General features: G+C 37.4%; 1 protein-coding gene across 2 annotated transcripts in view; it reads left to right on the forward strand.

Annotated features, from left to right (window-relative positions):
* The first annotated feature begins 861 nt into the window (after nt 1–861).
* plcg1 (phospholipase C, gamma 1) overlaps nt 862–16,925 on the forward strand; it is a 45,141-nt gene continuing 29,077 nt past the window's right edge. Inside the window, exons 1-4 of one of the 2 annotated variants that reach the window (XM_026199205.1) lie at nt 862–1,103; nt 1,673–1,954; nt 15,957–16,109; nt 16,345–16,438. In XM_026199205.1, the coding sequence (XP_026054990.1) occupies nt 1,738–1,954; nt 15,957–16,109; nt 16,345–16,438 (464 nt within the window). In that variant the 5' untranslated portion in view covers nt 862–1,103; nt 1,673–1,737. The remainder of the gene's footprint in view (nt 1,104–1,672; nt 1,955–15,956; nt 16,110–16,344; nt 16,439–16,925) is intronic. The other variant, XM_026199206.1, reaches the window with a different exon arrangement.

A 16,925-nucleotide genomic window follows, 5' to 3' on the forward strand; every position in this document is an offset into this window, starting at 1 on the left:
CTAAATTACTAATTTTATTTTTGTCTTAGAATTTCACTCTATACACAACCACTGCCTATGTTTCACATAAAAACATACTGAATAGTTACACATGCTTTTTACACAAAATATTAGGTAGTACACAGTGCATACTGTGCAGCATATAATAAGCAGTACACTTGTGTTGTATCCAAGCTGTCTGAATATGCCTACTTACATAATATATAGTACGTAAAAAAAAAAAAAAAAAACAGTGGCCCAGAGGAGCAGTATGTCTAAAGTTATGATATTTGAAAAACAGTAGGCAAAAAGTAGCATTGCAACAAATGCTGGTCGGTCACATGACAGTAACAACATGGCTGGTGTAGCACTTCCAGATTTCATTCTATGAAACAAGTTTCAAACTATATGTAGTGCATTTTTTTTTCAGCAATATTAATTCTGGTATTGTAGTACAGTACTATTCCAAAGAACCATAATGAATATTATTTAACACTTACAAAGTATGAAATACTGTGCAGTACATAGTACACACAGCAATAATCAACCAGTATTCCATTCTGAACACAGACATACTGAACAGTTTCACATACTTTTTGTTCAAAATAGCAGGCAGTGTGCAGTGCATACTGTGTGGTATAGAATAAGCAGTACACTATTAATGGTTCCCAAATGTTGCCTGGGTCATCTATGTCCAATTCATACAGGAAATTCAAATACTGTGCATAATATACACACTGTCAACAATAGCAAGTGTAGTATTGCAGTATACTATTCCAATGCATACTCGTTCACACAGTGAGCACAGAGGAGCGCACGGTGCACACTGCGCCGGCGCTGCGCTCCAGCGGTGAGTGGAGACGGAGAGCGGCGCTGTGTCTTTAAGAGGCCGAGCTTCGCTGCGCCGCGCCGCGCTGGAGGGATCGGCTGATGGGGGAAGGGCCTGGCTCTCACTCTTGAGCTCATGGCGGAGAACAGACCTCACACCGCCGCAGCTCGGATCCGACAAACCCGCGTCTGATCTGGAGCACAGGACGACATGAGCGCTGCTGAGATCGCGGACAGACTGGACGTTGTGTTTCTGCTTTTACTGAGTCCCGGAGATCCAGCTGCATCCAAACACGGTAAGACAAAACAAACCTGTTATCATCATCATCATCATCATCATCATCATCGGTGCTCCGATCTGAACTAATGCATCTCATGTGAAGCCTTTCAAATCTGATCGGTGTGTTGAAACTTAAGAAATGTGTAGTTTTAAATCTTGTTGTTGTTGTTATTATTATTAGTAATAATAAGCATCAGTTATTTTTTGTTTATTTGTTTGTTTGTTTGCTTGCATTGGTTGCATCCGTATAAAGTGATCTTATTGACTGTATTGAACTAACGTTAAATAATATTAGAACAACTCCATTTAATCTGATTCTTATGATATGTGTTGTTACTTTATATGTTATGATAATAATAATAATAATCGATGCATTTCATTACCTATAACGTTACATATCAGACATTCACCTTAAGATATTTCTGTAATGTATAACCAGCAAAAAGCTCAGTAAGTCCAAGTCTAAAGGACACATGTGGATGCATCTCGGAGCAGGCCTCTGTGTGTGTTTTCATACTATTTGCTACTATTTCACAATGCTGTTTTGTGATTTTTCTAATGCCCTTTTCTTCCTTATTTTGGTAGGTGTCCTCATCAGGCCTGGCAGGCTGTGAATTATTCGGAAAGGAACTGAAGAACAAACAGGGGAAATGGCTGCGACCACGGGCTTCTCCTCCAACGGCCCTGTGCCCTGGACGCTGAGCGACACCGAGGTGAACAATCTGTACCGGGATCTGGAGCTGGGCACTGTCCTGACCCTCTTTTACTCCAAGAAGTCCCAGAGGCCGGAGCGACGGACGTTTCAAGTCAAGCTGGAGACCCGGCAGATCATCTGGACCAGAGGAACGGATAAAATCGAGGGCGAGAGTAAGTTCAGATTGGTGGATGATAAATCAGTGCTTGGCATTATGGATTCAGAATTACATTTGCATAATTCACAACCACACTTAGCGTTTAGTAAATATGCTTAATAGTGGTTCGTGTTTATACAAGCATATTCTGTTCGGGAAAACATAAAGAGTTTTCATATTAAGAGCTTCATTCAGTTATTCAGCAGATTTTAGTTTTATTGACTGTTTGGTTGGTCACACTTTAATTTAAGCTCCATTTCTCGTCATTAACAAACTATTAACCACATGGTTTGCCTCAATTCACTCCTAATGTGCTGTTTATTAATAGTTAGTGCATTGTTAAGTTTAGGGGTTGGGTAGAGTAAGGCATGTAGACTATGCTCATGCAGAACGTGTGCTTTATAAGTACTAATAAACAACCAATATGTTAATGATATGCATGCTAATAAGCAATTAGTTAATAGTGAGAATTGGTCTTTTTACTAAAGCGTTACCGTTTGGTTTGATATTTGCGTAAAGTATAACGGTTTTAGGTTTCTACAGGCTCAGGATGCATCTTCAGCCTCCGGATTCTCTGTGATTTTCGTTTGATGGACTGAGTTGATTTGTTTTGGTGACACCAAATGGTTTTGTTTTGGGCCGACGGTAGGTTAAAGACGTTTAGCAGCAGTATACTGCTCGTCTCAGGACTGATTGTAGGGCAGGCGCTGCTGTTTTCCTGCGGCGGGATGTCTTACACACAGCTGCGCTTTGCTCCGGATGCATCAGCCACACTAAACAGAAGAGAAAAAACCAGCCAGTGAGCCTCAGCGAGATGTAATAGTGCGTCTGAAGATGAATGTGACGCTCTTAAACCAGGCGTTTGGTAGGGCTGCTCTGCTGAATGGAAGGATTTAACAGATTTTACTGTGTGTGGCGTTCAAGGTTGTTGAAGTCATGATATTTAGGTGTGGTTGGACCTGAATTGTGTGTTATATGAAGCATATGCTCATTTATTTTCTCTCCTATAAGAACACATGGTCACAGGAAATCTGCCCAGAGATCAGACTGAAGATCTGTAAATATCAACCTACTTTAAAACTGAGAAAGTCATTAAAATGAATAAAATCCTAAAACAGCATTGGGAAAGTTCACAGCTTTTGAGAATATCAATTATGCTATTTAAATATATCCAGACTTTAAAATGACTTGCTGTCAATGTAGTCTACAAAATACAAACTAATGTTACAAATATCAAGTTATCGTAATTTATTGGTCACGGGTAGTGATAAAGGGATTTTTTTTTATTGAAACCAAGATTAAAGTTTTAATTTAGTAAAATGAGCGATCGGTATTATTGGTATTTTGAATATTTTGGGTCAAGGTTCAGCTGACGTTTGTTATCTCGTGGAGACACACCACAGGAGAAGTGCTAATGAAATGTGACTTTTTAACATTATTTTAAACAAAAGTTTGGTTTTGGGTAAATATTTTTAGCATTTTTAGTTTTGGGCGATCATATCTAGTCAAAAACAGTTGGAAGGTCCGACATTGGTGTATTTGCATGGTACTTCTTATTGGGGAAATATGACTTTCATTTCCTACTAGTTAACCATATTAGTGAAGTTTTGGTTTTGTTTGATGTTGGCCTGTTTGTCACAAACACATTGTGTGTGTGTTTTAATGGTGACTCAACTTGTAGAATAATTATTTTGACAGTATATCTATCAATATCTATGTTTTTCTTCATGTAACATTTTAGCCCACATCTTTATGCTTTCGAAGGATCTTAAAGGGGTCATAGGATGCTGATAAAAATAACATTTTTATTTTGTGTAATGCAATGTTAAAGGGTGGGTGAAATGCTATTTCATGCATACTGAGGTTTTTACACTGTTAAAGAGTTGGATTCCCATGCTAAACATGGACAAAGTTTCAAAAATTAAGTTGCACATTTGAAGGAGTATTTCTGTTCCAAAAATACTCCTTCCGGTTTGTCACAAGTTTCGGAAAGTTTTTTTCGAGTATGGCTCTGTGTGACGTTAGATGGAGCGGAATTTCCTTATATGGGTCCTGAGGCACTTCTGCCGGAAGAGCGCACGCTCCCGTATAGCAGAGCACTGAGAGCACAACAGACTTCACTGATCAGAGCGAGAGCGTCGCGAAATGTCACAAAAGGAGTGTGTTTTTGGTTGCCAGAGCAAGACAACCCTGCACAGATTACCAAAAGAGAAACAGCATTAAGGGACCAGTGGATGGAGTTTATTTTTTACAGAGCATCAACGGAGTTGTGCAAGTGTTTGTGTTTGTTCCCTGCATTTCGAAGATGCTTGTTTTACAAACAAGGCCCAGTTTAACGACGGATTTGCACATCGTTTATTTCTTAAGGATGATGCAATCCCAACGACAAAGGGTCACGATCATGTGCTGGAACCGCAGGCGGTGAGTAAAACCGCTTAAAATATCTCTGCCTCCTTGTTAGAGCGTGCGCCTCCCATCGGAGACCCGGGTTCGAGCCCCGCTCGGAGCGAGTCGTTGCTGCTGCTGCTCTCGTTCAGTTTCAGCCTCGGGATCTGATTCTGGATCATAAATATACACTGAATCTGACTGTTAGCCATGGTTTGTTTTGGTTGGTTTTTTCCTCAAGGTAATGTCAGCTTCCAAACGCTGTCAACGCAAAAGCCTACTGGCGCTCGTGATTCTTTAGCTCCGCCCACACGTCACGCCTCCAGCCGGTCGTGTTTTTCCGGGAAAAATCGGTACAGACTATCTTTCTCTTATGAATATATAATAAAACTAAAGACTTTTTGGAGTTATGAAGGATGCAGTACTACTCTATAGGTACTCAAGATTAACAGGATATTGAGTGAAAACTAGCATTTCACCCCCCTTTTAAGCGGCTTAAAGTAAAAAAACCAAACAAAAAAAAACACAATTTTCCACATAATGTAGACTATTGTTGCTCCTCTATTCTCTGCCTTTCTGAAACGCGTTGATTTTACAAAGCTCAGTGAGGTGTGCTCTGATTGGCCAGCTATCCAGTGTGTTGTGATTGGCCGAATGCCTCTAGCGTGTGACACATATGTTGTGCCCCTCACCATACTGTGATGCCGTTTGTCCCAGTGCGACAAGAGAAAAACAATAAAACCAATTACAAACTAGGCTTTTGTTGCATCCAGTGGTGACATAGTTACTGATTATAATGACTTGTACTGTGTAATTATGCGTTGCGTTGCTTATTGCGCTGCGTAAACATAGCCTTAGTGCTCATTGTAGCCTACTCTCCCAGGAAACAGTCATCCATAAAATGCTCTGCACACATCTGAATATTTGGGTTGAACTGTTCTGGATCAGTGTTGTAAATACAACTTAACCAGCGATTTCTAGTTGTGTCCTCTTTTGAAAGAGCCAAACAAAGTAGTTTTACTTTCACAAGCAACAATACTACAGCGAGAATAAAAGTTACGCCTTGTGTTTGCGTGAACATTTGTGCTGCGTTATGCAAATCTTCCCACATTGTGACATAGACGTGTGGGGGTGTGTTTAAATGAAGCGTTTTAGGAGGGAGTGGACGAGTCGTAACTTTTATAAAGAATATCTCTTTGGATTTGAGACTTAAGTCTTTGTAACTTTAGGGATCTTATCTATTCATGAACAGCTCGTAACACTCCAAAGAGAAAGGAAACCTGAAATCGCATCATATGACCCCTTTAATGACTAGGGGTGGGAGAAAAAATAGATTCTCCGATGCATTTTCGTTTAAAATGTAAAGTTGTAAAGATGTATTTGCACAGCAGAAGAATTAATTGGGGAAAAAAATGAAGATCAAGAGTAGTTTTGGAATTGGATGATGACTCCCAGAATGGGATCGGATCATGAAGTGCCTGAAGATTTCCACCCCTAATAGATGTACAGGATGGATGGAAACATTCTGATGCATCGTTAATCGTCATCGAAACGAATCGTGAGGTACCCATAGAGTCCCACCCCTGTTAATGACACAGCCGACTGATCTTTAAAAAGCGCTGCTTTATTTGTGATATGAAAGAGTTGTTTTGGAATGCTGTTTAGCTGTATGGACCAGTTCAAACCATTTCAAGCGCTCTCTGTTTGCGTGGCAGGTGACGTTTAGATTTGAACTCGCACATCTAGTTCAGATGCGCTTGGCTTGGTCTCCATGCTCAACTGATCGTGCTAACATGTTTCTTTATTTCGACTGATAATCAGTGTGTCACTCCTCCTCAAGCACATCAGATAAGCTCACTTATGAATGTTTCGGTTGGTCTGTAAGCCGAGTTGGATCTGCACCAAAACGTTCCCCCAACTTCACGCTCCGATATCAGAGAATCAGCAGTTAATAAAACTCACGGTAACCAAAGGTGTGTTCGCATCTTTGGACAAACTGTGCTTTTAGAAATTTTAATTGTAATGGGTTTTCCTGAATGTTCCTGTGGTTAAACTCTCTTTTAAGGTGTGTGTGTGTGTGTGTGTGTGTGTGTGTGTGTGTGAGACAGGAAGACTCTCGGTTGTGCTTGTTTCCTGCTGCCCTGTTTGGAATTGTCAAGCAGTTCTCTTGCACCAAGCCTGAGCTCCAACCGCCTTTGTCCTGTGTGTGTGTGTGTGTGTGTGTGTGTCTCAGAGAGGGGCTTCCTCCGCAGGACTGTTGTGTTTGTACTCCCCAGCTTTATCATATAAAAAGAAACAGATGGAGCAGATGTGGACACTAGTATCTGGCCCTGCTGACTGAGGTCATGTGTGTTGGGTGTTGTGCAAGGACTTTGTTCTTGTAGATTCTGACGACTCGAGGTAATCCGAACCAAACTTTGAAGAGAAACTCACTCATTTAGTTAATGTGGATTTGGGTCAGAAAGTCGTCTTTAGTGAGACTTAATCTAAAGCAGTTCAAATAAAAGTTCTGTTAAAATAAAGTCTTGGTTTAGAGATGAATGGTTTGTACTACATACTTCATGCGTTAATAGAAATTCTTGGTAATTGGTAGTTGGGAAATCGTCTGATCTGATCGTCTGATGGACGTAAACCAAAAGATCAGATTGATTTTGAAAGCAATTTTACCTTGATCTTTTGACATCCAAAGCTCATTGTACCTTTGAAAGATCACGCAAACATTTGTGATCATTTAAGAGTCTCATTTAAGAGACTAGAAATGAAAAATAAACATTTAATAGTGCTGTCAAATGATTATTCGCATGCAAAATAAGTTATTGTTTACATAATGTGTTTGTACTGTTTACATACATATAAATACACACATACAGCATATATTTTACAAATATTTACATTTATTTACATGTGTATATATTATATTTATATATAAACATAACATATTTTTCTGAAATATATATGTGCATGTGTGTATTTATACTGTATACACACATATATATTTGTAAACAAAGACTTTTTTTACTTTGCATGCGATTAATCATTTGACAGCACTGATATTATATTTCTACTTCTAAAGTAGATATGATTGGGGTCCCTTAATTAGGAAGGTAATTAGTTCAAGTGTTTGTTTTTGATTTAAGGCTTTAGATCTGAACTATGCTTCATCTGATTTGACTAGTTTCTTCATTGGTCTCATTAAGGACATTTTTATGGCCATTGGCCTTTGGTTTATGATTCCTTAATCATGTCTTATTCACACAATATCTGTCATATCAAATGTCATTGCGAGTCATCTTATTTCCTGATATGATTTAGGAATAAAATACTTGAATGAATTTGATTATCAGTGCAAAGAACAAAGCACGAGGTTTGAGTCAGGTTATGTTGAGAAACACTCATTACTTCTTGTGCCAAGATATTCTTCTTGTGTGTGTGTGTGTGTGTGTGTGTGTGTGTGTATTAAATTAAAGTTAACTTGTCCGTATTATCTGTATTTAATGGAAGAAACTAATCACAGAAGTGTTAAATTATCAAAGGTCATAAAGTACACAATTTATATTTTATTCAATTATTACTCTTCCTGTAATCATCCATCATACTTTATTATAACTTACTGCTCCTTTGTGCAAATATTGAGATATTTTGCTTTTAAATGATAATTTAAAATGTGAACGTTTAGTTTTAATGCCTACTTTTGACATTACTGGCCGATTTTGTTTTTTAATTAAACAAACAAAGCTCCATTCATCTCAGTCGATATCTAGTGTCTGATTCTATATTACATAACAGCTTTTTACCTTAATGTTGGAAATATGCAAAAAGGCTGAGTTTAGATTTGAATTCAGAAAAATAAAAATAATGCGCAAAATGTTCTGCATTATTAATTAAAGTTTTGAGTTTTGTGTGTGGTAAGCACTGTTTAAAACAGATTTTATTGTAGAAGGTCAGAAAATATTCAAGATGTGATTGTGAACAATGAAGAAAACTTTAAAGGTTTGAATTTTTTTATTTTAAACAATCGGTAATACATACACGTGGTTTTTACTTATTTGTTGAATGCTCTTGTGGTTTTAACAGTCTAGTTTTTACTGACATTTTCCCTTTACTCTTTCAGAGTTTGAATTTTATTTGAATATAAGAAATATTTAAGTGAAAAAATCAAATAAAATCTTGTACTTGTATCTGATACTTAATCATGATTAGTTAAGTATTTATAAAGTATATATTGTGAAACCATTCCTGTGAACTCATGATATCAGTATGTCTGTGTTAATTATGAAACCTTGCTAGCTATATTTGTCGTAATCTTTTTATAAAAGTAATCAGCCTTGTGAAAGCCAGGCCGTGCCGATCAGCGACCTGTAGCTGCTCTAATATCATTGGGATTATTGCTTTATTTGACATTTTCAGACTCTTGAAAACCCTGAGCAGTATAATAACATTAAATATGACTATTGGGTTCTACAAGTGTCACTCTGTCTTACGGTTTACAGACTAAACTTGATTAGTTTCTACTAAATGCTGTCGTTTCTACAGAACAGTCACCATAGAGATCCAGAGTAGCACACACATAATGAAGATTTCATTCTGTGTTCTGCCGGATTCACGGTTTATGACGTGACTTTATGAGGAAATGAGTGTTACTAAAAAGTAAGATGGAGCTGGTGTTGAGTTTTATTTAATGACACCTGTGTCTCTGTCAGAGCAGCACAGGATGAGTGCGGTTAAAGAGCGAGAGGAGAAACGGGACGCACACACACACACACACGACTCTCTTAAATTTAGCAGCCATAAATATTTCTTAGAGACAGAAGCCGTGTTGTTGTGACATAGGTTTTCTTTAATGCACAGCTTATTTCTGTTTTTGGTTCATTCAGTCATGGTACTTTCCAGATTCAGTTTCTTCCTATTCGTCTTGAATAATTTTGTAATTTGGTGTCTTTTCTAGTGCAGACAAACGATTATTCCCGATTTATCGCATTCAAAAATATAACGTTTAGTTTACATAATATATATGCGTGTACTGTGCATATTTATGTATATATAAACATGCACACATAAAGGCTATATTTAAAAATGTTTTATATAAAAAAATGTTATATTTTAAACCTTATTCTAGCCAACACCTAAACTTAACAACAACCTTAATAACTAGTGTTGTCAAAAGACCTGGTACTTCGGTACCAAGTCGGTACTAAAAAATTTGAAATGTGATGGTACCAGGTTTCTTTAAGTACCGGTAGAACCGAGGTCCCGTTCAAACCCGGTTCTTGACAGATACAGTGCTATAATTTCCACAAAGCAGAAAACGAGGACGGAATCTCAAAATCATGAAAATGAAACTATGAAAATATGGACAGTCACGGAATTTGTCAAAGTTAGCATAAATTAATCAAATCAAATCTCCATATGGACCAATATCTGTAAATGTTAAGCCGCAAAAGTTGTTTGAAATATGAATCCTGCATGTTCTGTGTGTTTCTGTGTGAATGATCGAATAGCAGAGACGTGCGGGTTTGTTTACTACATAGACTGAAGCGCGTGACGCTTGCATTAATTTCAGCATCTGAGCTTCAGAGTTCTCTCTCCATCAAGCGAACTGTACTTTTCGATTCATGTCAATGGACGCACAGCGCACCTGCATTTGACGCTGTGCAAAGGTGCTCAACTCACCGTCGCTTTACTGATAGCGCTCTTTCTCACACATGCAAAGAGAGAGAGAGAGAGAGAGAGAGTCTTACCAAACTGAATCGACATGCTATATGTAAACTATATTCTTTGTTGTCATCTCCTGTCAAAATAATGGAGTTCATTTAGAATGATTCATATTTTTCGAACAAGAAGAACATATGTCGGTTTTTCCAGTAGCGGGCGGAGCTAATGCACAAATGGCAATTTCATTGGCTACCGTTCATCTATTACCGTCCCTGTGTTTCAGCAAATCAGTTTGACCTAACGCATACGTAAAGCAACGTGATTAATATTCATGAACCCAGCAGCTCGTCAATCCATAGTGCATTGTATATTGTTAGTATGGTAGTAGAATTGGGAGTATTATCTTTTAATAATAATTATATGATCTATTATTATTTTTTATTTTATTTTATTTTTTTACAGAAACCCTCAAAGACCAAAAATATCTTAAGCATCACCACCAGTCTTTATTCAGTTAAAATGACAATTATGCGTTCATTAAAAGTTCATTTTTACATAAAGGCATTGTGTTACTAAATATAACTATTATTTAGTAAAATGTATATGATACTGCTACTACTGTTGAAAAAATTAATTAAACTTTATTTTTTAAAGAAATCACAAAATATTTCTTCCATGTTTTAATTTTAATAGCAAATAAGCCCCTTTAAATTTCATAAATTAAGACAAATAAAATTTGGGCGAAACTTGTTTACTGTTTTTCATAATTATATAACAAGTAGAAAAACTTTAAACACAATTGTAAATAAGTATAAAGAATGGCATTGGTTTTATTTTTAGTGATAAAGTTTTTTTAATTTTAATTATTATTTTTTTAATTGGCATATTTTTGTGTTTTACTCTGGTACTGAAATTGGTACCGAGAACCGTGGATTTTCACTGGTATCGGTACCGAATACTGAAATTTTGGTACCCTGACAACACCATTACGAACTATTAATAAGCAGCAAATTAGGAGTTTATTGAGGGGAAAGTCATACTTAATAGTGAATAATGTGTTCCCTAGTCTAAAGTGTTACAGTTTTTATCTCTCAGGCTTATGTAAAGCCCTAGAACCTGTATTTAACGTAATAACCTGTTGTTCATCATTGTTCATGTTCCACTTACACTATTAAACATATTAAGAAGAAAACAGCTTTTCGTGTCCTTTTTGGTAATCTGCAGTGTTGCTCGAATAGTTTTGGGCTATCCTGAGGCGTGTTGCGCTGTGGTGCTTGTGTGGGTGAGGCAGGTTCACATCCAGCATGTGAGGTGTTTATTATCTCTGCTGCTGCTCTTCCTGTCCTGGGGCAGGATCATGTTCAGCGACGGGATCCGATGTAATGTGGCATTAAATGATTACATTTATATGGTACATCAAAAAATATTGTGGAATTACCATTACCAAGTCCAAAAAATTCATGATGGGGCAGTTGAAGTCTCAAAAATGTGTCTTAATCAAAACGTTCCCATTGCTATTGTTGTCATTTTTAGTTGGCGACTTCTGTTATTTTTAGGGATGTGATGATTAACCGCGAGCTGGTTGAAAGTCTATTAAAATATGTGACGATTCAAATCGGTTTAGATGCTAAACCAATCGTGATTCATTTAGGGGCAGGAGTTTGTGAATGTATGTCTGAGGGAACTTGCTGTCTTCAGAAGAGTTTAGATTGTATTTTTTCTGTTCATCTTGTCTCTGTATGGAGCATATTAAAGTTCATAAGTGCAGCACTGCTTGTTTACAGCGGTAACCAAGGAAACACTGCATCATGGTTCCCAAGTGCAATGCTGCTTTGTTTACAGTGGTAACCAAGGAAACACTGCATCATGGCTGTTCATAAGTGCAGCGCTGGTTTGTTTACAGCGGTAACCAAGGAAACACTGTAAGCTCCACCTGCTGGCAGAGAGTGAATCTGCCGCTGAGTCCCAATTCGCCTACTTATACTACGACCTAAAAGTACATACTTTTGAGTGTGTAGCAAAAGAGTATGCACGTTCTGGGACATACTTCGATGACGTCATGCAACGTGAACGACAACGTGGTTGCCTAGTTACGCACACCACAACTGTTAACATTTCAATAATACTTTATGTCCAATAAAATTGTATTTACTATTCCCATCTTTTTTTCTCATCGTTTTGTTTCACAATACATTTTACAATGTGTTCTTCTACCAAGCTGAGGAGTGAAGAAGCAGGGCGGTGTCGTCGTAGAACCAAACGCAGGTCGTTTGTGAGGCGGCTGGTTCTGACCTTCATGTGCAATGTGTGTAACAAAATAAAATATAACTTTAATTAGGGTTAAACATTTGAATTCTTACACTTAAAAGCTGAGGGCGCATCTCCGCTGCTGCACCCGGCTGCCATGTTTACATCACCGCAAAGCCATCGCGAAGCTCCTCCCTCCTGTACACAATGGGTTGTGGGCAATATTAGCACTTAGAGTGTGCATTGATCTGCACTTCGAATTCTAACCGGAAATAGTAGACCATCCGGGTATCTTTGGAATACTATTTTCAACATACTACGATTTGGGAAGTACTAATTCTAGTTTCGCATACTATTTAGGACGGATAGTATGCGAATTGGGACTCTACTTGTGTCTCGTTCAGCTCGTCTGCTGTTTCTGTTTCATGCAGATACTTTTAATTTATAGTTATACAAAACTGAAGTCAAGCAATTATGTTTTTTCTTAATTTCTAAATTATACACTCTAATTTAGATTAAAAACTGCTCATGTTGCGTATGCTGCATCTTTGTTTGGATCATGGTTAAAATCCAGTGGTTGTCTCTAATTTTAAATGGAAAGAGCACAGACAAAGCTTTATTTTGTTTATGTGAAGAGATTTCTTTTATTTGTGTTACTTATTTGATTTGGGGCTTGTTTTAATATTTTAATTTAGTTTTGTTATTTACATGTACATTATTTTTATTTAGCAGACACTTTTATCCAAAGTGACTTACAAATTAGGACTTGAGAGGCAATAAAAACCAACCAAAGAGCAACAATATGTGTTAAGTGTTATATTAGTATATTATTATCGTGTTATTTCAATTTCACAAAGAAACCTGCTGCAGTTTGTCCAAGCCATAATAAAGGAACACATTTAATTTATAATTTGTCTTAAATCTCGTTTTGTGATGTGAATCCTTACATCCCTAGTTGTTTTTAAATACATATGTGGTGTTGTGCTTACAGTAACTAGGGTTGCAAAAAGGTGGAACATTTCCAGTACATTTTGGAAACATTCCAGGATTTTTGGAATATTCCAGGGATTTTATTTTTGAGAAGTTATTTTCCACCTGCAACCCTAATAGTAATAATGAAGGTATAAAAGTAATATTCCTGCAGCTGAGACAGAAGAGCGCTAGCAGCACTGTTTCTCTGAAACTGATCTAACGTGTAGCTCGAGAGCAGTTCAAGCTGCTTTGGATAAGAGTCTCTGCTAAATGTGGAATATAAATGTAAAAATGAATTTTCATGATGTAACAGTTTCATGCTGTGGTGTTTTGCTCAGGTTACTGGTCACATTTGTAGTATTATAAAACTATAATTGTTTTCTGAAGTAACTCTCTGTTATCTCATGGACGGTTCGTTACAGACGTAGGTAATGTGGTTCCTGTCATTTTCTCTGCAGAAAGCTGGTGAAGTGGCCTTGCTTTCGCATTAGATACATTAGGGGAAGTATTTCAATAATCCTGTCCAGTTGACCAGTACTGAATCTAATATAAAATTCATGGAATTACACTGCCGTTCAAAACTAGTCCGTAACATCTCATTCTTTTTATTTTTTGAGAAGAAAGTGGTATTTTTATTCAGCAAGAATGAATGAAATTAGGCATGTAAAATATTGATTATTTCCAAGATCGATCATCGTTTAAATTAATGATCAATTAATCGATTAATTGTTAACCATAATGCTGAAAAATTGTCTATTGCAGCCAGCAGTCACCGGCATGACAGGATGTGCAAAAGTCACACACACACACACACACACACACACAAAATGCTTTCTCGCTTGAATTAAAGGGGTTTTAGTCTGAATAAAATGCTAGTTGCAGGATTGTAAAATGAATAGATGTGATTATGATCATTTGATAAAATGAAGAGAGCATGCCATACGTCTGGGGTCATTTAGTTTGGTTGACTGTTTTCTGGCACGGAGACCGCTGAACTCGCCTCTTTAAATGGTTTTGTGGTGTTCGTTGTAGGTTTTCAACTGACATTATGGCTTTTAAAATAAAATTATCCCAAACGTAACTGCGCGTTTGACTGCTGCGCAGTAAGTGAACCGCATCCATCGGCGTTGCTGCAGAAAAACACTGTTGCTCACATTCATTTGATCCTGCTGGATTTTTGCTTTCTGGTAGGCCTAGCCTATTTGTTTTTAAAAATCCGGCATACAGTGCATTAGATGGTGCATGCGTACGTGCAAATCCAAATGTTTCCATATTCGCAATATTTAAATGTTAAATTATTATTTATAATGTAACCTACTTACACATTCGCACACAGATGGAAAAGATGTTCCTCTTCATATGAGCAAAAACGTCCTGGAACAGCAGAGAGGACCGGTATACTACGGTCTATTTAAACTGTCCAGTGTAACCTTTTAAATGTTTAGTTGACTATTTAATTTTGATAATGAACAGACTGCGATGTAAGTTTGAATCGATAGAATATACACATGCTCCAGTCTCCAGCGCGATCCAAACAGCTGAGACAGAAAAAAGTTTTAACTTTAATTTGTGCACACTCACAATACAAACAGAAGATCTTGTGCTTTTGTAAAATAAAGCAAACAAACAGAATGCGTTGTCATCCTTTTTTTTCTGTGAACTTATGGAGTGGCGCCACACTTCTGTTTTAAATCCGTTATCTTAATTAAGTCTGATATATTTCACACATTTAAAAAAAAAAAAAAAAAAATTATGAAAACACATTGTTATTTTTATGTTGGGCCTATTACTTATATAGGCTATTTATTTTCCTTAAAGCATCCCATTTTGTCCCAGGGCTTGAGAACCTGTGCCCTACTGAAGTCCATGCAGAAACTAGTGAACGATGGTGTCATTTACAAATTATAAGCTCTGATTATGACAAGTTTGGTATAAAAGCTTTGTTTATTTGAGGAATAATAAGTTAACTGGACAATGTTAGATGGTGACCAAGCCTCTGGATGCCGTTCGGGCCCATAGCCTTCATTAGTGTGGCTTGTTCTGGTTTGCCGGTTGGTCACGGATTTCCACAAATTCAGTAACATTTAGGCATTGTTTATTTTCCTAAATCTTCACAGTCTTACCCCTTTAATTTCACAGGTTTATTTGGTTATCTTTCACTTTTAATTGCATCTCTTACTGTGTGTGGTAAACATGGGAAGAGAAATGAAAGATTTCATGAATTAAGTATTCGTTCGATTTATGAATTTGTTCCCTTATTTCAGTTAAATTATGGGTTATTTAGGGAATAAAATTAATGAAACATGGACAATTGCCACAAATTAACAAGTTCTATGAATGAATCTGTCCTGTGTCCCTTAGCCCTGCAAAGCGCACGATATGAAACAATTATCTGAAGAAATGACTTAGTTACTACATTTCTATTGCTTTTCATGTTGAAGAACTTTTGTTGTTTCTATTTTAATGTACTTTTAAAGTTTAAGTCACATTAAAAGCTTAATTAGTACACTGTGAATGATGATGCATTTATATAAGGCACAGCCGCTCGCACGTCTTCTGAACATAAACCAATTACTTTGAATTTCTAAAAATAGCTTTTTTAAATCCTGAATTGAATCGATTCTGCATCAACCCAAAGATTCAAACTAGTTAAAATACATTATTAAAAACCTAAATGTTTCTTTTATGTTGGAAAAAAAAAAGTTAATTGTACTTTAATCCTTATTCTGTTTACTGTAGTCCGTCTCTCGTGTCTCTTTCAGTTGATATTCGGGAGATTAAGGAGATCCGCATGGGCCAGAAGTCACGAGACTTCGAGCGATATGTGGAGGACTCGAGCGCACGGCCGGACCAGGCACACTGCTTCGTCATCCTCTACGGGACAGAGTTTCGGCTCAAAGCGCTCAGTCTGGCAGGTAAACCACGACTCTGATGCTGTGCATCACTTCTGTACACTCTAACACACACACAGTTGCTCTTGCACGCACACACATGCTCTTAAACACACACACACAAAATGTTCTTGCACATGCACACACACTATCTTACTCACGCGCGCACACACACACTCACACAAAACATTCTTACACACACACACACACACACACACACACGTGTATTCATGCTGGTGTTGTTCTCTCTGCGCCGCAGCGACCTCAGACGAGGAGATGGTCATGTGGGTGAAGGGCTTGACCTGGCTGGTGTCCGATACGCTACGCTCCCCCACACCCCTGCAGATAGAGAGGTGACCTTTGACCTTTACATGCACCCCTTCCTGTAGATATCGACTGATGAATACCATCGAGCTTTGGGTTCACCTTTGTGACCATGGACCACAAAACCAGGGTCAATTATGAGATGTCTACATCATCTGAAAGCTGAATAAACGATCCCTCCACTGATGTATGGGTTATTAGGAGGACAATATTTGTCTGAGACTCAACTATTAGAAAATCTGGAATCTGAGGGAGCAAAAGAAAATCCAAATATTGAGAAAATCACCTTTAAAGTTGTTCAAATGAATTCTTAGCAATGCATATTACCAATCAAAAATTAAGTTTTGATATATTTATGGTAGGAAATTTACAACATATCTTTATGGAACATGATCTTTACTTAATATCCTAATGATTTTTGGCATACAGTGTATTGTTGTCTATTTCTACTGTTCCTGAGCTACTGATGACTGCTTCTGTGCTCCAGGGTCACAGAGGTCAAGTGTAAAGTGCCTG

The sequence above is a fragment of the Carassius auratus genome, chromosome 23 (genome assembly GCF_003368295.1).
Source record: "Carassius auratus strain Wakin chromosome 23, ASM336829v1, whole genome shotgun sequence".
In the NCBI taxonomy this organism is placed as follows: domain Eukaryota; kingdom Metazoa; phylum Chordata; class Actinopteri; order Cypriniformes; family Cyprinidae; genus Carassius; species Carassius auratus.